Consider the following 22,339-nt stretch of genomic DNA (forward strand, 5'->3'; position numbering starts at 1 on the left):
GTACAGCAGTCTGATGGCATAAATATCCATATTAATGCTAAATAAGGCAAGAAACAACTCTGTGCTTGATATCTCAATCTACCCATCACATCTCCTTCAGAAAGGGGGCATAATAGCTCTTCTGCCCTAAGGCTTTTGCCTGACAGAAAATGTGGTTTGTGGGGTGCCAGATGCATAGTCAGAAAGCAGATTCAGTATGTGTTTTGTCTTATAACTGACAAAGGAAAGGAAACACCTGCAAACGAGGTGCTCAAAAGGAGGCCATGCAGAATGGGCTCGGTCACAGGAACTCACAGCCTCAAGGCCCACAGGTTAAACTCACCCTGTGTGCTGGTCGCATCCAGGAGCTGACCTTGAGGAATAATCACTTGGGTCACTCTTGGCTGTGCAGAAGGAATGACATGCAGCACCTGTCCATTTCCTGACTGGCTGGCCACAATCATCTGTAAGGCAATGACACAAAAGGATGAATGGCACTAGTTTATATGGTGACCATGCAGCATGACTGGGTTTGATTATCAGCAGTACAGGAAACATTTTCATTGGAATTAGGGCCAGTAAATTAAACTAATTTCACATGATAAGAAAACCACTTCTTTCTTGTCAGTTTCCTGAAACTGACCTCTATGGGCAGCGTTTCATGCAAAAGGAGATAGAAGCTCCAGGACTTAAAAAAATACAAACTAAATTACCTAGAATTGTGAAAAACTTAACTCCTCATGATGTTTTTTCCATTATTACAAAGGACTTCTTCCCAACAATGTTAGAAAACCTAGAGTAACATAAAATATCATCTTGTTTTTGATTTACTACACTTTAAATGGGTTAAGTCTCTTCAGTGACAGCACAATACATGCCAACCAAGCCCTCTGGGTAAGAGTGTTACCTTTTACAAAATAAGCGTTACAAATTACAAAGCAATGTTTTAATCAAATGACATTCTGGGAAGGTGAAACATAATAGGTGAGCTTATTATTGCTAATGTTCAGGTCCCTCAAGAAAAACCAGGGGGAGACTTATGCAGGGAATATAAATAAAGCAGAAGTGTGAGATCTCATCACACAACAGCATCCAGGCTTGCTAATGGCAAAAGACATAAGTTGTTTAATAAAATTAGTAATGGCTGGAGACAGAATTTGCCTACCTGAGGGAGTACAACTGGAGAATGAACTGAACCACTGCAAAGTTTCATCTGGTTGCTAAAGTCTGAATCAGCTGTTGCTACAACAAACAAGCACCATGTAAGAGAGTTCTCCAAAGAGCTCCTTTGTCTGTGAACACACCACCAGCCTGGTTTTCAGACACACTCACCATGGGTGCACTGGGCCCTCCTGGGGGCTGCAGCTCACAGAGAGGTTGCCTGGCTTGGTCTGCCAGGTGAAACTCCTGTGCAGGGTGAGCCCATGGCTGGGGCAGCAGTGCCGGGACAGCCGAGCTTGGAGACCTGCCCGAGAGGGGGACTGTGATGGGCAGGGCTGCAGGAGAGTGACTCTGGCCAAACTGTGGGTCCTTGGAATCCATGCAGGTTAGGTGCTTTCATAGAGGAAAAACAGTAAAATGCACTTTGAGTAGCAACTTCTATTAGGAAAAAAAAAGAAAGAGAGAGGAACATTTAAAACCAGCGTGCTGCATTGTATTCTCAGAGGGAGCTCTTGTCCTTCTGACCAAGAGGCTGACACGAGCAGTTCTACTGTTGTTTGCCATTTCCAAGCTGAAAAAGTATCCATATTTCTGCTTCCTACAACAACCCTGTCTATTAAAGGCAGGGAAAATCCCTGGCACTCGAAATCTGCTCCCAAAGACCACTCATCACTTTAAAATATCTCAAGTCTACTGAGAAACTGAGAGAACTTAAACCAAAAATGAAACTGCAGAACATTCACCAATTTGATTTGACTTGAAAAGAAATCCTAGATACTGTTCTACTTGGCCTTTAGATATATCCATTTAGTTATGAAGACAAAAATCTCTACACGTTTGTAGCTCTTTACTGCAGAAAAAACACAATCAACACAACCTGCAATTCAAGTCCAAGAATTGTACAGCATCAGGACAAGAATCAGATTTTCAAAATCTCAAAAAAAAAGAGCTTATTCTCATCAAATTTACAGAATCAAAGTCTTGCAGAATATCCCATTTTCATTGCATTTAAGTGCATAGGCACGACTATCTGTCTTGTTGAAACTCAGACAACACAAACATTAAGCATGTAAAAATAATGGAAAATAGGCAGTCCCTGTGTCCAACAACATGTCAGGTTGTCACTTGGCCAATGCAGGAAGGGCTGCAATTTGTTGTATCTCTTGCAGTGACTGCACAAACAACTCTGACATTTCTGATACAAATAGTTACACACTACAAATCAAATAATGGAGAAAAACATTTCTAAATTTTATATAAAAGTCAGATTTGTGCTAAATAACCTTGTAAAAAATTCTGCACATATAAATCTCCTATACTGAAACCGTCTACTGTAAAACACACCAGAAAAGCAGCAAGAAATAAATGACACTCATTGTGTTGCAGACATTGTGCAGAGACAATAAGCACACTACTAAATCACTACCTGAATGATATTTTATGTTTGAAGAACATTCTGCAGAGGAACATTCATGCACAGAAATCTCCCTGAATAGGAATATCTGGCAATATTTGATAATACAAAGCTAAATGAAAGGCTCCCCTTCCCCAATACCTACACACACATCCTGTGTCCCTGGACTCTTATTTGACACATTTGGTCTCTAAGCAATCTGACCTGATTTTCATGTGTTGCCAACCTCTCCTACTCCAAGGTATGTCATCAATTTTTCTTTTTTTGCAGGATTTTGTTAACACAATAAAGCACATATTTCTTCAGCACTATAACAAGATCTATTATTATAATTACTGAAGGTTGACATTACACGTAATATCTGGATAATCATCAGTTCAAAACTGAATGGCACAAGAATCCAAGGAAAGGAACTTCTGTACTTTTAAAAAAGACATAATATATTACTACAAAGGCAAGAAAGGCCCCTTGCATTGACGAAATAGCATACTTGAAATTCATCGGAGAGGATGTAAAGGAAGCATCTACAAGGACAAAGGATTTGCACCTCACCTGGAAAAGCCCATCATTTGTTTCTGATTCTTCTGTGCCATCACAGTTGCCTTTGAACAAATCATTACATCCTTCCACAGCAATGCCATGGTCAGCTCCATTTTCTTCCATTACAAGGTGACCTGGAAAAACACAAAAGTTTATTTCATCCTTCTGCCAAGACATTGCTGCAGGTGTTTTCTTTGCCACTGCAAGCTAACAGCAAAGTCCCCAAGAAATCCTTGCCACTTTATTACTCACTGCGGAACAATTGCAGTGTGTTGCTCCAGAGTGCAGCTGTGCCTTTTATATGAGACAATTTGCACACACAGACACAGAATACACACACCCCCTTCCATCATTTTCATCTAAATATGTCCACAAGCACTGAACTAACAGCCATACACATCTAGAGAACACTTGACATTCAAACACATGCCAGCACTGCACACAAGTACATTAGTCACCTACTTCCATAATCAAAAGACAGGATTAGCAGGATACAACTCTGCCATGCAGACAACTTGAAGTAAATTGCATTTGTTTTAAAGGGTTATAAAACAACATACAAACAAAATAAAATTCCTACTGTTAGTCTACAGCAGTATGCTTTGGGCAGGAAAACCACCAAAACTCAAACAAAATTTGGCATTAATCATGTGATGAAAGACAAAAAGACAGAGCTCCTGGCACTTCAGAGATCCACCTCCTATCACAAAGAAAGTTTCAGGGAGCTCGGCTGCCCACTACAAACCTTCAAACAGAGAATACTGGACAGTGAATTGCCACACCCACAGGATAGTGCTCTCACACACAGAATGCACTCCTTAAAGCAGTGATCAATCCCAACTATTCACAAGCAACAAGACAAAATGACAATTACCTTGGGGTACGTTACAACAGTACACATATATTAGTCTACACACATAATATGCCCAACTGAATAGAAGAAAACTTAATGCCTGCACTTTGGGATGAAGGAGGGGGAAAGGTGTTCAGGATTATTCCCTTCAGTAGTTATTTTAAAGACAGGCTGCATTATATTAGCACATGACGCCCACCAGCTGTATCTTCTTCACCACACTCCATCAGTAAGTACATTCCTCAAGATCATCCTTCTTGGCTGTTATTTCACCCATTTACAGCTTCAGTAAGGAGAATGTAAAAGGCCAGAGAGTAACTTGAACCTGTAACTCTGAAAGTACAAATTTATGCTGCCTTGCAAAAGTATAAAGGACACATGCAAAGTAAATCCACATCTCCCTGGCTTTTGAAGCTGAAAAAAGCATCCTGCTGATACAAACAACACTGAGAAGTTAAGCTGCTCATATGCCCAATATATTAATACTTTAATCTAAAGCAGATTTATTTTTCCATTCAATTTTCAAATGATGACACTCCAGACCAAGTTCCGAATGAAGTTACCTCACGTTTACCAAATATTTTGGAGCTTTGGATCGGAGAACAATTATGAGATGTTTCAGTTACAATGCCTGAAGCATGTTAGCAGGAATTGAAAAAAAAACCCCAGAAAACGAGATTTCACCATCACTCAACCATTTCCTCTCAGTTAGAAGATGTGAAGAAGACATGGCAGGTTTGCTAAAGTAGCACATTTAGTCCTTTGAGATAAACTGAACAAGTTTGTTGCAGAGATACTGATGGCACATACTCTGAGCGTGCTGGAACCCGACAACAGAACACAAGGACAGCTGTACTGGGACACACCAATGAGCTGAGGAGCCCAATATCCTGTATCTAAGAATGGTTAACAGCAAAGCTCAGGGAAAAAATACAGCAGTAGGCTAAATTACAGCAATATTTATCCAGCTTCTTTTTATAAGCAGCCCAGAAATACCTGAAGTTTTATACTTATGTTTATAAAAATTCCCATGGTAGTTTTGCCCTGTGACTTTATCTACTGTTCTAAGCCAGGCAAACCACTGACACACAGACTGTCTGGACAATGAACTTCATGGTTTAACCATCCAGGCTTCATTAACCCGAGTGCTGAGCAATCATAAACAAAGATTATTAATTTTTGTGCTACAGACATACACTTCTACAGGTATGTACAAATACATACATAGTGTCGGTACAGAAAAATCAAAGGTGAGCAATTCAGATCTACATAGACCCTGTGAGACTGAAAGCAGCTAAGGATAATCAAGGCCACAGCTGCTGCAGAGTGGTAAAGGAGAAATCACTCCCCTAGGAGTTCTTAGCAACTCCCCAGAAGTTTCTCATGAGAACTCCTCAGGTTTCCCACAAGACTCCGGGGGTGTACCTGAAAACAGGATGAGTTCACCAAAACACTGGACTTGTGAGATATGGACTATAACCAATTAGGATTTGCAGTTAGATGGTGTGAGGTTCAATTTAGCCAACAGAACATAGTTTTAACCCTGTATAAACTGTGTGCAGTGTGTAATAAATGCCATTTGCTTGATCACATTGGTGTGGTGCATGGTGTCCTTATTCCTCCACATATTTATTGTTTACTTTAACACAGTTCATAGATCTTACAGTCATATAAATATTGCTGATCAATTCTCCAAATTGGACAGTTGAATCATATATATATATAAAAATCATATATATACACACACACACATATGGATGTTTTGTAATTAATGAGTAAATAACATGCAAGTATATATTAATTAATACATGAGTGTGACAGAAATTTCCACTGTAACACCACTGTATCACACACACCAGCAGGCTGAAGGAAAAATGGGAGAGTTTAATGTTAGTGTAAAAAGGGAGCAAGAGCTGTCTCCTCAGAGCACACCCCACACAGACAGCTCTCCATGCCTCAGCTCCACCAGACCACTGCACAGGCTGCTCTCCGAGTCCAGCACTCCAAGTTTCCAACCCAGGGGTTAGTGCATTTTAACGCCACAGGACTAATTCCTTCACCCTGCCTCTGTTTGGGCATTGTTAACCTTGGTTCAACTCCACAAAGAGAGCAAGCAGCCACAGAAACTACCAGCACAGGCAAACACAATAACCATTGTCAGCACTTTATGCAGGATCTTGCTTATACTTTTCGACAGGAAATATATATATCAATCTTTTTTGGGTCTTCCATTAAATGTTTCAGAGATGTCATAAAAAGATTTAAGATAATTGCATAGCTTGCAACAGTTAAACAGGCTCTCTAAAAAAAGTTCCCTCTGAGGCCATTACTCTACAACCATTCACAGTGGCACAAATTCGCAGGGGCACAAATTTCAGTAAAACACACCAGGGAGGAAATCAGGGCACAGTGATACTCTTAAGTAAAGGAGTTACAATTAACTTTATAGTAACTTGCACCAGGTTTGAGATTTAGCTTATCTCTGTCATGGAAGAGCAGGCGGATTCTGTTAATACACAGAATACCTGGGGGCTCCCACTTAAAAGGTTTCTCAAACACTTTTTGTGTAGATAACACCAATAACTGGAAGACACACACCTGTCAATTATGCTGACAATGTTGGACCTTTGAAGTATAGTTAAGAAATGGAGATTTCAGAGTCGCACAAAACAAGAATCAACACCTGTCCACTCCAACAAGTGGAGTCATCACAACCTGAGTCACTATCCAGGGAAAGCCCAGCTATTCACGAAAAGCCAGGAATGACTATCAAAAAGATGGGGGTGGGAGGGGAATTTACGCGTAACCCAAGACCACAGCAGGCCCTCACACACGCAGCCTTCTCCCACAAACTCACTCACGGCTTCTTTTAAAGTCCACCGCGCGCTGGGTTCACTACTTGCAGTGGTCAGGTCACTGTGGGTGCGTCGCTCGACGCGCAGAGAAACACAACCCGAGCCGCTCCGAGCGGAGCCGCCGCTCCAGAGACCCCCGCGCCGCCCGGGGAGCTGCGCCCACCGCCCGCCGGGGACAGAGCGGGGAGAGCGGCGGGGGACAGCGCCGGGAACAGAGCGGGGACAGCGGCGGGGACAGCGCCGGGAACAGCGGCGGGGACAGCGGCGGGGACAGAGCGGGGGACAGCGGCGGAGACAGAGCGGGGGACAGCGGCGGAGACAGAGCGGGGGACAGCGGCGGAGACAGAGCGGGGGACAGCGGGGGAGGACAGCGGCGGCGGGGGACAGCGGCGGGGGACAGCGGCGGGGGACAGCGGCGGGGGACAGCGGCGGGGGACAGCGGCGGGGGACAGCGGCGGGCCGGCAGGGGGGCACAGGAGCCCCGCAGCCCTGCCAGTGCCCCCGGGGCGCGCCCCGGACCTGAGGGGTGCAGAGGAGCCCTGAGGGGCGCAGAGGAGCCCTGAGGGGAGCAGAGGAGCGCAGAGGCCGCCCCAGCCACCCCCCGGCCCGGCTGCCAAGGGGGCGCGTTACCGGACCTGGGCTCAGCTCCCGCCGCCATGCGCGCCGCCGCCCCGCGCACGCGCGCCCTCCCTCCCTCAGCGCGGGGCGGGACGGGGCGGGGCGCGGGCGCGCGCGGCGTGTCGGGAGCGCGCGGGCGCTGCGCGGTCCCGCGGCCGCGTGGGGCGGGGAGAGGGGGAGGCTCGTCACGACACGTGGTCGGCCCCGGCGACAGCGACAGCAGCGGCAGTAGCAGCGATGGCGCAGCTCACGGCGCGGTTCCGCACCGAGAACCGCAGGTGAGGGGCTGCCCCCCGCGGGCTGGGGACGCGCTCGGGGCGCGGGTGACGCGGAGGCGATAACAGCGCGCTGTGTCCGCAGGTTCGCCGTGGAGGATGTGCCCTTCTCCGTGCCCGCGGCCTCCGAGACCACCGACCTCAGCCAGCTCATCAACAAGCTGCTGGCGGCGGCGCACGGTGGGTCCGGGGGGAGGCCCTGCCCGGCCTGGCTGCCCCCACACCCCGCGGCCTTCGGGAGTCCCGCGGGGACCGGGCGGGAGGGCAGGCCCGTGGGATGCTCCAGGGCCGAGATAGTGCCCGCCCGGAGCCACAGGCGAGGCTGCCACATGGGAGCGGAAGCGCTGCCTAAGACTTGGCACAAGAACTAATGAAACCGAAGGGTTGGGTTAATGAAAGCCTTTGAGGAAAGCGCAGCCATTCTGTCAGTGCAGGCTGACATGGGCCTGACTGACTTCAAAGATTTTCTGTGAAAGACACAGAATTGTGTACACAATGTTGTTGAAAAATCCCGTTTTTCATAAGAAACTGGACCAATGGTATCTTACTTTACTTCTTGAGACTTCTGCAAGTTGCTTTTAACCCACGAAATTGCAAACAACCGTGATTAGACAACTAACGCACAGTGCTGCTGACAAAATGCAGGGCCTTTATCAACTATGCCATTACAAAGGGACAAATATGAACCAAAAATTGTTGGGGTTTTCCTGTTGCTGCCACAGATACAGGGCTCTAGCTGGTGTAACAGGGATGTGAACTGGCAGTCTGAGCTCCATACAGAACAGTAAGGAAGCACGACTGGGGGCTCATTACCCATAGGTAGCTACAGAGAAAATATATTAAGAGGCAAAGTTTAACTCCTTGAATGCCAACAGCAAATTTTCCTTCCTCTTAATTGAAATAATCCAATGGGATTCTTGGGCTGCCACTTGTAACTGGGAGAAGAAACCTACTGGTTTGGGGGGAGGTGTGTGTGTTTGATTGATTGATTTTGTTCTTTTTTTAACCTCTTCTTGGTTCCATTCTTCTGTACCAACCACAAAATGATGCTATTCTTGATGGTGTCAAATAAACAATGACAACTAAACATGGATTTTTCCTAATTTATTTTAGAGGATCACAAATATGTGGAATTTGACTTCCTTATCAATGGCCAGTTCTTGCGAATGCCGCTGGTCACACACATGGAAATGGAGAATATCTCCACAGTAAGTCATAATCAATTTCTCCCCTTCTTGGGCATCAGAAGAGACTTGGCCAGTTTACCTCAATCTGCTTTAATCTGTCATCCTGACTAGGTAGATCTCTTTGCTCAGTTTTATTTATTTTCTGACTTGCCCAGGAAAATTCCATATATTTTTAAAACCATTCTGAACTGCAAAATGATTAGAGACTGTGGGACTGAGCAGTGCAAGGAACTTAATTATCCAGTGTGTTGTCCGTAAACAGCCCAGAGGGAAAATTCTTGTCTTATTCAGTTCATCATTAGTATGTTTTTGTCTCTTACACTGGGGGATAATGGGGGAGGTTAATATTCTAGAAAATGTTGTGAAGTGTTTTAGACACCAGTTTTGTATGGGTAAATACAGAAGAAGAGGAATTTGAGAAGAGTGGTTACTTACTTTTGCTTCCAGCTTGCTATTAATAGTAATTTGATAAAAATATGGAAAGCAATATATAATTCACACTTTCTAAAGACTTCACTTCCACTAATTTGACAAAGGACTTGGATACCAAGGTCTTTATAGACTTGTGTATTTGTATATATGTATCACAGTACAGTTAAATTTTTTTTGTGATTGATTAAAAAAAACAAAACTAAGTAAGTGTTTTGTCTGTGAGCTCAGGAAGAAGTGGTGGAAATAGAGTATGTGGAGAAATACATGGCCCCTCAGCCAGAAGAATGCATCCTCCACGACGACTGGATCAGTTCTGTTCAAGCCACTGAAGAATGGTACCACACAGCCAATTTTAAGTTTTGTCTTGTTTATTCCTGTTCCTCCATGGTGTTAAATTGAGTGGTATTCACTCTTTAATAATCTGTTGGGTGGGAGGTTTGCCCCTTCTTGCTCTGTTTCTATTTTTTTTAACCTGGCAAGTCAATCAGCTCCTTGCTTTTGTGAACAGTTCACTTACAGTGATTATAATCTAAGGAGAAAACAGCTAGAGTCACTGAACATGAGATAGTTCTAATACAAACAAACAAAATAAATGCTGTTTACTGTCCTTTCTCTTGGAGGACAGTGAGATTTCCTCATCTCTGTTGCTTAAACCCTTGACTTCCAATGTGGCACTCATTAGCAACAAATAGAACAGTGTACCTTTATGCAGAGCTTTTGTTTAAAAAAAGCCAAACAGCCATAATTGTCTTTTTCTACTGTGTTTTCACATTAATTTTCCAATCAACCAGGTGATGTAATGTTTTGAAAATGCTTTGAGAACCTCTAGTAACATACTATAAACAAATAAAATTTTAAATTATGTAAATATATAAGTTATTTTAAGTTTTACCTGCCAGAACATGCAGTACTCTCACTGCTTTTCTTTTTGGCCTCCCACTTGTAGGCTTTAGCAAAGTTTTGCTCTGTAACAAAAAGATTTTTTTACTTTTTCAAGCTATTTCTTTTTAAACCAGTTATTATGCTAATATTTTTCTAAGTTTCTGGTTGAGGCTTTTTTCATAAAAACAATGTTGATCCTAAAGCCAGTGATGTTTCACATTCTGTGCCCTGCAGGATATTAACTGGCTGCTACGATCAGACTGCGCGAGTCTGGTCTGTGGAAGGAAAACCCATCGTGACAATAGCTGGGCACACAGAAGTAGTGAAGGATGTGGCGTGGGTGAAACAAGGTCAGTATGTGTATTAGGGGAGTAGTAATAGTTTGATTTATTGGGGCAGAAACGTCAGCGTTCTTCCACTGTGAAAGTTTAATTATCTAAATGAGATCATTATTTCAGTCTGTCGGTGATGTTAGAAATGAAGTTGTAGTGTGGGTAAAAGTCCTTTAACAGTAATGAATATAGTTACTTTAACAGGTACCTTTCTATTCACCTTGCAGTCTTCATTAGCAAATACTGCTGTATATATAATTATATTAATTGTACTTGTAGGGTAACATGGTGTAAACTGAAATGAGTATTAATTTCTATCCATCTGTTATTTCTTCTGTGATTAGAATAAGTATAGACTATAAAGACTTTGGAAGGCTGAGCTGGGTGTAAGCATAACTTTTTTCTTCCTTAGACAGTTTATTGTGCCTGTTACTCAGTGCTTCTATGGACCAAACTGTCCTGCTGTGGGAGTGGAATGTGGAGAAAAACAAAGTGAAAGCCCTTCACTGCTGCAGGGGACACGCTGGGAGTGTAGAATCCATAGCTGTGGATTGTACAAAAACCAAAGTGAGTGACTCCAGGAAAGAAACCTTTGGTTTTTGGCATGTTAGCAGCCTGTATCTCAAAAATCATCCTTTTGTCTTAGCATGTTTTTAGGACTCACACATTGATAAGTTCCCAGTCTTGTTATAAATGGAGGTTATTGAGAATTAGGAGTGTTACATCAATGCTAGGTCATAGAATCATTTTGCTTGGAAAACAAGTTGAATGTTTTATTTTAAAGTATATTTTACTTAAAATGCATGTGAATTTTTTTGTTATAATGAACTGTTTTCAAATTTCACCTTATTTTTCACAGTGGTTTTAGTGGGGAAAAAAATTCCAGAATGGTACTTGGAAAAAGCAGGTGGTAAAGAAGTTATTTCCCCTCATGCAGGAATTCAACAGTTTTGAGCAGTCACACCAAGGGTGGAGTAATTGCTCCCAGCTTGACTCAGTATCACATAGGTTAAAGTAAGACTTTTTGGTGTTCCTACAAAGGAAGGAAAAAGAATAGTTTTATTTATGCCAAATATTTTTATGGGGTTTTTTTTGGTGGTTTTTTTGGGAGCCCAGCACTGTTCTTCATGTGTTAACCCAGTGGTTAATTTTTCAAGCAGGTGTGTCTTACAAGGTTTGTCTGGATTAACTTTTAACAAACTTTCTGTTCATGCAGTTCTGCAGTGGATCCTGGGATAAGATGTTAAAGATCTGGTCTGCAGGTAAGATGTAAGCTTGGAAGGCTGTACATCACTAGATTAAGTTACTGGTTTGGTTAATTACACAGTTCCAGATACGGTTATCCACTTGCATGTTTGTAGGCACTGTTAAATATGGGGGTTTCCTTAATTACTGACATGGGGATGGAATTTAAAAACCTCTGGCTCATGTGTGCCTGTCTCATGTCACAGTACCTACAGATGAAGAGGATGAAATGGAAGAGGCAGCCAACAGACCACGGAAGAAGCAGAAAACTGAACAGCTGGGACTAACAAGGGTAAGATGAGCTCCAGGTTTGCCCAGGATTTTTCCTTAGAAGTGTGGCCACACAAAATTTCTCATTGTTACAAAGGACTGTACAGAAACTTCTGCTGATATGTGAGGCTGATCAGACACATGTTTATTTGTTGAAAGAACAGATTTTTTTTGATGATTTTTTTTGATGATCAAATCTGCCACCATTAAATTGCAGACTCCCCTGGCAACCCTCTCTGGTCACACAGAAGCTGTCTCCTCTGTGCTGTGGTCAGATGCTGAAGAAATTTGCAGTGCATCATGGGACCACACCATTAAAATCTGGGATGCTGAGACTGGAGATCTCAAATCTACTCTGGTGAGATCATTATTCTCTGTCTACAGGTTCAGCTGAAGTCCAGCTCAGAAAAAAAGAAGGTGTGCAAAACAGTAGCTCCTCTTAGAATTACGATTTTCTTTTCTGACAGACAGGAAACAAAGTGTTTAATTCTGTCTCCTTCTCACCACTATGTCGACGTCTGGCATCAGGGAGCACTGACAGACATATTAGACTATGGGATCCTCGCACTAAAGGTGAGGTAAAGACATGCATGGCCTCAAAGATGTTGTTCAAAATCAGCACCTTCCCAGTTGGGAGACATCTCACAAACTGTTTTCTGGTCCCTCTGCTTGAAACCAATCTTTAGGGCTTTTATTAAATACAAAGATCTGTTTTCTGTAATCTGATGCAAAACTTCTTTTGATTTCTTATATAGTAGTTTAGAAACCTAACTAAGCTTAGGATTTCCATTTTTTTCTCCTTTAAACTTAATAATGTTCAACTGTGCAGTCACAGGACTGAACAGTTTCAGTTTTTCTGTAAGGTTCACACCTTGTTGGTTGATTGCTGTTGGTTTTTTTTTTAATTCCCCAGAACTTGATTTATATTTTTGTTTGCTTTCTTTTAAGTTCACTTAGATTTTGTAAACTAGAATTACTGGTGGGACAAACACTTAACTTGAACACAAATAAGTTGCTGACTGCTTTTCTCACTGTTTCCAGTTGGCATCTGCTGATGTCTGGGGTTTTTTTCCTCTTTTTATGTCCAGATGGCTCCTTGGTTCTCCTGTCACTGACTTCCCACACAGGCTGGGTGACCTGTGTGAAGTGGTCACCTACCCATGAGCACCAACTGATCTCGGGTTCTCTGGACAACATTGTGAAGCTTTGGGACACAAGGAGGTAAAAGAAACTTGCATTTTGTTGCTGTTCAAAGGCATGTAAGATTACAGGGTGAGTTCCCCTCATGAAATAGCAAAATCAGTCAGAGACATTCATTAGAAACTCTTGTGGCATCTGTGAAAATCCTCTAGGCTCTGGGAGTCAAGCATGGAATGAAAGGGAGAAAAATACTTGCAGTCTGCTGGGGAGTTTATGGCTGAACATCTGAGAGGCTGCCTGGTGTTTCAGCATGGGACTTACCTGGCAGTAACAGCAGCATTTGGTGACATGGAAAAGGCAGCAACCATAACATTGCTATTGAGATGAGGAACAGCAGGGGGGCTGCTCACCACTATTCTGTTTTAAGGATCAAAATACATTCTCTTTCTAAGGGAAGAGCCTAACAGTGTGAAGTTTCACTTGATACGCTTTTCAGACCTTTTGTTCCAAATTTCCAAGCAGTGAAATGGTTTGCATTCAGAAGACAAATGGCTTTTCTGGAAAACACACACAGTTGAGCAGCATCCAGACGTGGAAGAAAGAAACTATATAATAAACTGTTCCTAAAAACTGATTAAATACCAGAATCAAGATAGTTTGCAAGTAGATGAAAAGTGTTGTTCTTTGGAAATGTAGGAGAGGATAATACTAATGTGATCAGCTCTGGAGAAAGCAGAGGAAACATCACAGATGGTAGATATCAGTACTCTCTCAAAGTATTTATAACTGCTTGACCACATCTGTTTAATAGCTTTGTGACAGTATTCTTCCAGGACCGATTCTGTTTTCTATGATTGCTCACTCAACTTCAAACATGTGACTGTAAATACCTGGTTTTTACTAGTTGCAAAGCTCCTCTGTATGACCTGGCTGCTCATGAAGACAAGGTTTTCTGTGTGGACTGGACAGAAGCAGGGGTAAGAATCTGCACAGAAAGTTTCTCAATTTTATATGCATAGGGGTTAGGAAGAGGGCCAAAAGCAGTCATGGACTGTTTTTTCCTTTATGCTTAAAGATAGAAGAGAACAGGAAGTTTGCGTTGTGCTGTGGTTGTAACTGGGTGTTACTGTCACAAGCACTGCAGTGTGTCCCTCCCTCCCGTGCCAAGGAACAGGGTGGGAGCTGAAGCTCTGAGGCATTAACTGAGTGTTATCCTGATACTCCAAACAAGGAGAGACACCAGAACAGCACTGCACCTCATGAAGTGGCAGCATGAAGTGGCAGCTGAGGCATGGCAGTACATGTAGAAGGGGGAAACAATATAATTTTCTATAGCAAACTTTGCTGCTGCTGTAGTAGCACACACATGTTTAAAATTACCAAAAAAACCCCACTTTGCTTATGTTCCAAGATTCTCAGTGTGGCTCCTGTTGTCAGTAAAAGCCAGGAAAAACAGCAGCTTTCCTACAAAAACTTCGCTTCCAATTTTAAGAGAAGGGCAAGAGAAAAAGTTGCTTTTGCACTTTGATTCTGGGTTTCAGTCATGCATTAGCAGTTCATTATTCATTACTTCTTTTTATGTCTTCAAAGAAAAATTGAGTCCTCAACTTTTGTGTACTTATTTGTTTAGTTCTGATATTAATCACAGTTTTCTTCTCTCTTCAGTTGTTACTAAGTGGAGGTGCAGACAACAAACTGTATTGCTACAGATACCCAGCTACAACCTCTGATGTTGGGGCATGAAGATCAACAGACAAGACTTTTTTTTTAAAAAAAGGAGTTTTGCAGCAGTTGCTCTCTGTTAACATCCCTACACAATCAACATCTGAAGAAAGGAGGAGTTTGTTGCTCAGAGAGCTGTTCCTGTTTTGTATTGGTAACCTATATCCATATCTGTCAGAGAAAAATAGCAAAAACCAAATAGGACTTGTGAAACAAAGCAAGGGGCATTTCCTCCCTTTTCGATGGCTTTGAATTAACATCTTTTAAATTACTATTTGTAATAGGAAGTAAACTGTTGCCGATACAGAAAAACTGCTCACTGACTAAATTATTTTTTGATTTACCTGTTTTCCCTTGGAAGAAAAAAATAAAGATTTTATCAATAGTTCCTTGGTTTTGTGCATCATTTCAGGTAAAAATCAGATTTCAGCCCTTCTCCCAACATGGCTGTTGGCAGTTCTTAAGATCAAGTCCTTAATTGATAAATCCAGGCTTTTTTCTAGGATGAAGATTTGCTGTGTTTGCAGTGCAAGTGGCTTGATATAAAGGAACTTGAGAGATGTACTGGCAGATGAAATCTTCCAATTTTTTGTAGCTCATAAATTAGGGCTGTAGATGATAAGAATGTGCCTGCCTTGTGCCACAGTACATGTTGTGTTGCAGTACAACTAATGTGGCAGCTAAAAAGCAACAGATGTATAGAAACAAGTGGAAGATCACATAGAAGGCAGAGGAATAAGTAATTTGTTCCTAGAAAGAAGGGATACAAGAAGTTGCAATAGCTTTTAGGTTGATAGAGGATAAGTACTTTCCAAACATGCCCAATTTCTCTGCTGGTTGTTTTGCTTTTGGTTCAGCATTAAAATGGAAAAGCTGTTGCTGCAGCTTGTTGGATGCCATATATGTGATGTTAAACCAGCACAGAGTTTAACAATGTGGAAACCAAAATCCTTACTAATGTCTTGGCTTTCAGTAAATGTAAGACCTGTACAGAACAACCAAGTCAAACACATAAATTGTAAGGTTAATTTTCTTAAAGAGTGAGAGCTGTGTCCTTCAGTTTTACAATACAGACAAGTAAGGAGTTTTAAGAAATACCAGAATAGTAAAACTGGTGAAATGGCAAGGGTGAAATACTGCAACTAACAGAGTATCAGCAAATGCTGCTTACAAATAATTAGGGCCTTGTCCTCATCTTATTATCCATGTGCATGTTCTTAGTATGTGTTTGTTCTTTCTAAAGCAATATATGCTATTCATACATTAATAGAGCAGCTAATTATATTTTTTAATTCTTTAAACTTCCTTTAAAATATTGCCTTTATTTACCCCACAAACTGGAACTTGGAAATAAGTGCTGTATAGCCATTTTGTTTTGTGACCTTAGCAAAAATTCAAAGCATCTGTTGAGCAGGAACAGGCAGCACTCTCTTGTCCTCACTGTTAGAGATTTATATAATTTCACATGCACACTTGTGGATATGCCAGTCCATTCTGGTATTCAGCCTACTGTTCATAAAAGTTTAAAAAAATCTCTAATCATTTTTTAGTACTAATCCAGAAAAGAGTAATATCCTCCCCAGGTAATCGTTAATACAGTACACCTCACTTTTGGAGGTCTTAACCAAGTAAAGTTTGGAGATGTTTTCAGTGGAAAGCCAGAAAGTGAGGGAAGTTTGGAAACTAGTTAGTTTCATTTCTCATCAAGATTCCCAGTGACAGTTTCATTGAAAGTCTTGAGCTATTTTGTGTATTATGTTTATTATACTCGTTCCAGTTTTTCTTTCAGATCACTTATACCTGTCATGGCTTCTGGAATTACTACGGCATTTTACATGGAGCTGTGGAACATCTCCAGCCAGTTAAGTAGTTGATACAAATCAATGGGCTCCTCTTACATGCATAGGTCTAAAAACTCATAAGTGCATGACAGGTGACCTTAATATGCTTTTCTTGCTTTCTCAGAAAGATTTACAAAATATCAGCTTAGCTTAGAAAGATTAATATTAATTTAGACCTCAGAAAGCCCAGCTGGCATTAGCTGTTTCAAACATTAAATCTATTAGATCTACTACAGTTGTCACCTGTATTAAATACACAAAATGTACCTAGAAAGGTGGTTTTGATGGACCACCGTTAGAAACAGAAGCATTTTACACCCTCTTGTTTGGAAAAGTACTATGGCAGACAAAGAGGCAACTAAATAAACCATATCAACATGAAGGGATACCAGCATAAGTAGGATGTATTTTTTAAATGCATCTGTATTACCACTGTCCATAAATTATCCCAAAACCTACTAAAATAATTTTTAGATTTAGCTCACTGGAAGTTCTAAGGATTATCTGTAATCTTAATTAAAAACTGTTTTAAGAAGACATTTCTCTTCCATGCGCTTCTTTCATTTAAAATAATAACATGAAATTACAATGTCCAGCATGAGTTGATTTTAAAACTGCAAAAGAACTGAGTCAAAAACAAACTTAGTATTTCAGAATCAATGTGCTGATCATGATTCTACTCACCAAAATAGCTTTTTCCTCCCCTAAAAGCCATTTCTGCCTATTCCTAGTGCCCTGCTAGCATAACATGAACAGTAAAGAACTTTTATGTAGTAACTCCTAGTTTTCCTTAAACATAGAAGTGATACCATAAATGAGGGGAATAAAGGCAATGGTCAATTACTGTAACTTGACTAATTTTTTTAATTGATGGGAGGTAGGGGGTAGGTTTGTTTATGAGAGGCTGTGCAATACACACATTTTCATTCTAACCTGAGCCCTGGCATGAACTGTTCACTTTACTAGCACATGTGAGCTGCCTCTAAATACAGTTTTTAAACCCCACTGTGGCTTAAGACAGCCATTAAAAGCATTACCTGCTTGGTCCCTGGTTTAATGTCACACTTGCATTTTCTGTTCACATGTTTGCTTTTTTCCAGCTGGTTCTTTTAACTTGATTCGAGACTTCCATCTCTGCTTCTGGACAGTTGCCACCCCTTTCCCACAGCCAGCCCTGGCAGGGCAGTGCTTTCTCTCTCTTGTTGGCATTTGGTTTACTTTTTAATCTTAGTCTTCTCTCAAGTAGGAGACTGAATTAAAAACAAGGGGAGGGGGAAGGAAACTGCACATGTTCCAGTGACCTAAACAAGTGTGTGGATAGTGCCCTGCACTGTGGAACCACCCACAAGATCAGCACCTTCTCCATGACACGGGAATCCCCACCAGGGAAGGGACATCAGCTCACCCACAGTGAGATCTCCAGCCAGCGCTGCTCTGCCTGCTCCTCTCAACACACAGCCCATAACCTGGGGGTGAGGATTTTCCTCAATGAAAATAAACTCACTGGGGTTCAATTACTTGTGTATAGGCTGAGAGATTTCCAGTATAAACTCAACATACTCCTCTAGCTTTTAGCACACATGCCTCAGGAAATAAATCTAACCACATAAGCTTGTAGTAACTTCTACAATTTAAATCAAAATATTTCACAGAGATTGGAAGGAAAAACTTATGTTTTAATGAGAAATCCTGAGATATGAGGTTTTCTCCTGCATTTTCTGATATTTCTGCAACAGAAAGCACTAAATGGGCACATGCACAGGTTCCCCAAAGGAATGATACATACTTTTGTTACTCTCAAGTGGATTTAAATCTTGTTAATTATCAACTTGTTACTTAAATGTGGATATAACTTGAAGAATTCCAGAATTTTTACAGTATTTCTCATCACTGAATTACTGGAGGGTTATTTCAAAGATTGTGTGATTCTAAACATGTTTCTTTAAAACAAACCAACCAACTCTCCCCCAAACAACAACAAACAAACAAAACCACTAAAGTGGTAGAGGAGATTTAAGCAGATCTGTTCCACAATCTCACTGAAATTTCAGCATGTGCTCTTTTCTCCTGCTGTGGGAAAGGCAAAAGGTTTCATCAGATTTAAACTTCATGTAAACTGGGTCAACACACTTGATTTCAGATTTCTGCTCTCTCAGAATGGGGCTGGTCCTCACACACCCTACGCCAGGGGTAAATGCAGCTTATGGATCACCACTCTGTCATTATTTGTTTTATTGTATCTATCTTCTTGTTTCCTTGTTGGGAAGAAGAAAAAAAAAAAGGTAGTCCCCTGTGGTAGGATTAGCTGTTGCTGAGATTTCCTGAATGTGCTTTAAGAAAGCCTGATGGTGGCAGGTTGTCCCCACTGTACCCATGTGACGGCTCCATGGCTGGGGGACACGGCTTTGGGGAGAGCAGGCCTGAAATCCTGCTCTGACAGAACTACAGCCTGCCCTTGATCCATACACACAGAGCGGCTGTTCCGCTGGTTTGCCCCAACACCAGCACCAGCTTCAACTGCCCTGCAGCTGCATCCTGCTCATCCAGTTCCAGTGAGGGAAGCAGGAGCCCACTGTGAGCTGCACACACTGTTATTGGCTAACAACAAGTTGTAGTACCTCATGTTGTAGTTTATACACCAAAAAAAGCCCAGTCGAGTTTGAATCACCAATTTTGTTTGATGTAAGCGCATTGGCAGAGGTCTGAAATTACAGGCAAAACTTGAGTTGAAATTAATTGTCCGGGAAAACCATCTAAATTGTGCTGTAAATTGCATGAGACAAGTGGCTTTTGAGCTGCCAGTGAGAAGCTGGCTGGGTCTGGGCTAGCAAAGACAGCTGCTCAGTCTGCATGAGTCTGTCAGGCCATCCAGATCAAGACATGGGCTGTATGGAATGCTGAAAATGTAACTCAAACCACAAAAATGTAAATTTCTGTATCAATTACAATATTCAAAACTTCAAAATGTCAATTTGCATGCATTTGCAATTTATTCCATTGGAAAACTAGTAGCCTGTGACCAACAGGGGATCTCAGTATGAGTTCAAAATACCATAAAACTAAATAAACACTGCAACTCTGTGATTGCTACTGAAACTTTCAGCCTATAATGTGTAATTTAAGCAAAGAAATTTCTTTATATGTTTGAAACCATCTCTGAAGCCAAATCAGAATTCATTAAAAAACTGTCTGGAGAAACCTGATATGCCAATTATAGCAAAACATCCCAATAATCTACATTGTTTATCCAAAAGATACAGTTCTTCTTGAATATAGTCTATAAAATTAGAATAGGCAAGTTCTGATCTTCAGTCAGACCACAGCTGCTCTACACTGCTTGTGAAAGACAGCTGAAATCACTTGGAGGAGCTTTCAGGAAATGCTCACTGGATTCATTCCTCTCCTTTAACTCTCCCTCTATCCCAGTTCTTGAAAAACACTCAAGTTTGTTGCACACACTTGCACACACAGAGCTGCCTCCTGGATTTCTGCACACAAGGCTGGTCAAAAAACAAGCAAAGGCAAAACACAGAATGACTTTCTGACAAAATACAGAATAAATATTGGAAATTGAAACAAATCCCCCAAGGAATGATGATGCATATGCAGCAACATCTGAGGCAGAGCTCAGTGCCAAGTTAAAGATAAACCTAAGGATTATAAGCAGGGTCAATATGAACTCATATGCAGAACATGAATATATGGAAACAGCATAATTTTCCCTGCCACTGACAAGCACTAGTTACTTTCAGCAGGGCAGTCTCAGTGACTTGCATCATTTGAGAAGCCCAAAATCTAGTGTTAGTATTACACTATTGTTTTCTGAAGCTGTTCAGCACCAGAGGGGAGGACTTCCTTAAATTATTCTCCACTCTGAGTGGTGTCGCCACACCTGTGCACACACTCCTGCCCAAACGCACCATTTGGTGAGTTTACTGCAGTAACCCAAGTGTTTCCCAGCCCCTGCCAGCCAGGATTCTTTGAGGAGTCTTTGTTATGTGGCACTTATTTGGGGATCAGGAGGATGACAACACCACCCTTTCCTTTTTTGAAGTACTTGCAGCATTGAAGGCTACTGGGTGACAAATCCCTCTAGGTGTGGTTCCAAGCCTGAAGGCACAGTGCTCATCACACAGTGGATGTGGACACACAGAGCCATCTGCTCAAAACCGGGACTGAAAGGTGTGGAGTGGGTGGGTATCAGAGGGAAGTGTCGTTCATGCTATAATGGTTGGTGTTCACAACAAGTATCTGTTTGCTAATGTCCCCTGTTAAAGACAGTAATTTCTTTTCTAATTTAAAGAGCACAAACTTCCATTTCTCTCCCATTCTTTCCCTCTCAGGTTTTGCATCAACTTTAGTCTGAATCTGGGAAGAGTCATGCAAATTTGAAAGGACTTTTTCATCTTAAAAACCAAACCAAAACAAAAACCCCCATAAACAAAAACCTGTCAAAATTTGACAGAATTTCCCGCAGTTCCATCAGGACCTAAATTTGTGTGTTTTTAAGATCACAAGGATCCTTGACTCTCGCATTCTTAATTTCAGATGAGAGATCTTATCTTTCAGCAGATCTTGGATTGGTAGTTTGTTATTTTGATGGACTCTGAGCATAGGATGAGGTGTTGGAATTTGATGGCAGTAGCTTTCTAATACTTGGACTAGGGATCAAGAACAATTCTTGGTGTTACACAAAAGATAGTTTCCATCTTCCACCCACATACAAATAGTCCTCTTGATATATTTAAAAGAATCATAGACTTAACAATTATGTTTTGCCTTTAGGTTTAAAAGTATACAGAGACCCTCAATGGGTAGTCTCTGTTGCTTCTCAGAAAACAGGACTTATCTCCTGAGATAACACTCCTAAAAAATATTTTCTACATCTACACAACCCAAATTCAAACAGGTCCTGGTTTCAGTTGCACTGTTGTAATTCTAGAGCCCTATCAGAATCACTTAACACAGATTCACAGAGGGGCTCACACACAGCCTATCTGACCATAATTCACAAAAATTAGTCCTTATATCTTGATGTAGCTGAAAATTGAGTCAGAACCAGCTTCCAAAAATCAAATAGTCCATATCAGCAAAGTCTTTTCTAAAAGGAAATAAATAAGATTTGTCTTCATAGTAACTAAGCTTTGGACAGAACAGTGAGGGGGAGGAGATGATGGTTTTTCTCCCCTTCTAATCCAATCTATTTAAACAGAGGAATCAAAACAACAGATGTTTAGTATGATACTGGCGCCACAGAATCCAGCATGAACTCACCAAAGATGAGAAGATGAAGGGACTGCAGTTTCCCTGTTTCAGTTTTACCAGTCTCTAGTCCTCTGCAATTTAAATGTGCAAGTCCAGACTGTCAAGTTAAAAAGAAGACATCACTTTTGCAGGAGAGCAGTTTCCAGCCTGTGCACCATCCCACCCTGCACTGTTCTGAATCTCTGCAATATCTATAGTATTGCTTGCTGGATGTGAACAGAGCATTGTGAGGTGGAAAATTTTATCTGAACAGATCAGTCTTGAGAATAATAATACTAGACTACATACCAGAGAATTCTGTTTTAATGAAAATCTCTGCTTTTAAGCT

At 41.5% G+C, this 22,339-nt stretch overlaps 2 protein-coding genes across 7 annotated transcripts in view; one reads left to right on the forward strand and one right to left on the reverse strand.

Moving 5' to 3' along the window:
- CARF (calcium responsive transcription factor) overlaps window positions 1-7,501 on the reverse strand; it is a 29,002-nt gene extending 21,501 nt beyond the window's left edge. For 4 of the 6 annotated variants that reach the window (XM_071561693.1, XM_071561695.1, XM_071561692.1 and 1 more), the window contains exons 1-4: window positions 7,438-7,501; window positions 3,107-3,228; window positions 1,312-1,533; window positions 323-443 (exon numbers count right to left, since the gene is read on the reverse strand). In XM_071561693.1, the coding sequence (XP_071417794.1) occupies window positions 323-443; window positions 1,312-1,533; window positions 3,107-3,217 (454 nt within the window). In that variant the 5' untranslated portion in view covers window positions 3,218-3,228; window positions 7,438-7,501. Of the gene's footprint in view, window positions 1-322; window positions 444-1,144; window positions 1,222-1,311; window positions 1,579-3,106; window positions 3,229-7,437 lie in introns of those variants that run through there. The other 2 variants (XM_071561694.1, XM_071561696.1) reach the window with 2 other exon arrangements.
- Window positions 7,502-7,565: 64 nt separating this feature from the next.
- Window positions 7,566-15,290, forward strand: WDR12 (WD repeat domain 12). Its single transcript, XM_071562505.1, has 13 exons — window positions 7,566-7,698; window positions 7,781-7,875; window positions 8,809-8,903; window positions 9,543-9,649; window positions 10,431-10,546; window positions 10,941-11,095; window positions 11,745-11,790; window positions 11,980-12,065; window positions 12,261-12,401; window positions 12,511-12,616; window positions 13,132-13,264; window positions 14,088-14,160; window positions 14,849-15,290. Exons 1-13 carry the CDS (start codon window positions 7,658-7,660, stop codon window positions 14,924-14,926), a joined length of 1,272 nt encoding a protein of 423 aa, XP_071418606.1. The 5' UTR covers window positions 7,566-7,657; the 3' UTR covers window positions 14,927-15,290.
- The last annotated feature ends 7,049 nt before the right edge of the window (window positions 15,291-22,339 follow it).

This window comes from Pithys albifrons, chromosome 8, assembly GCF_047495875.1.
Source record: "Pithys albifrons albifrons isolate INPA30051 chromosome 8, PitAlb_v1, whole genome shotgun sequence".
Taxonomy (NCBI): domain Eukaryota; kingdom Metazoa; phylum Chordata; class Aves; order Passeriformes; family Thamnophilidae; genus Pithys; species Pithys albifrons.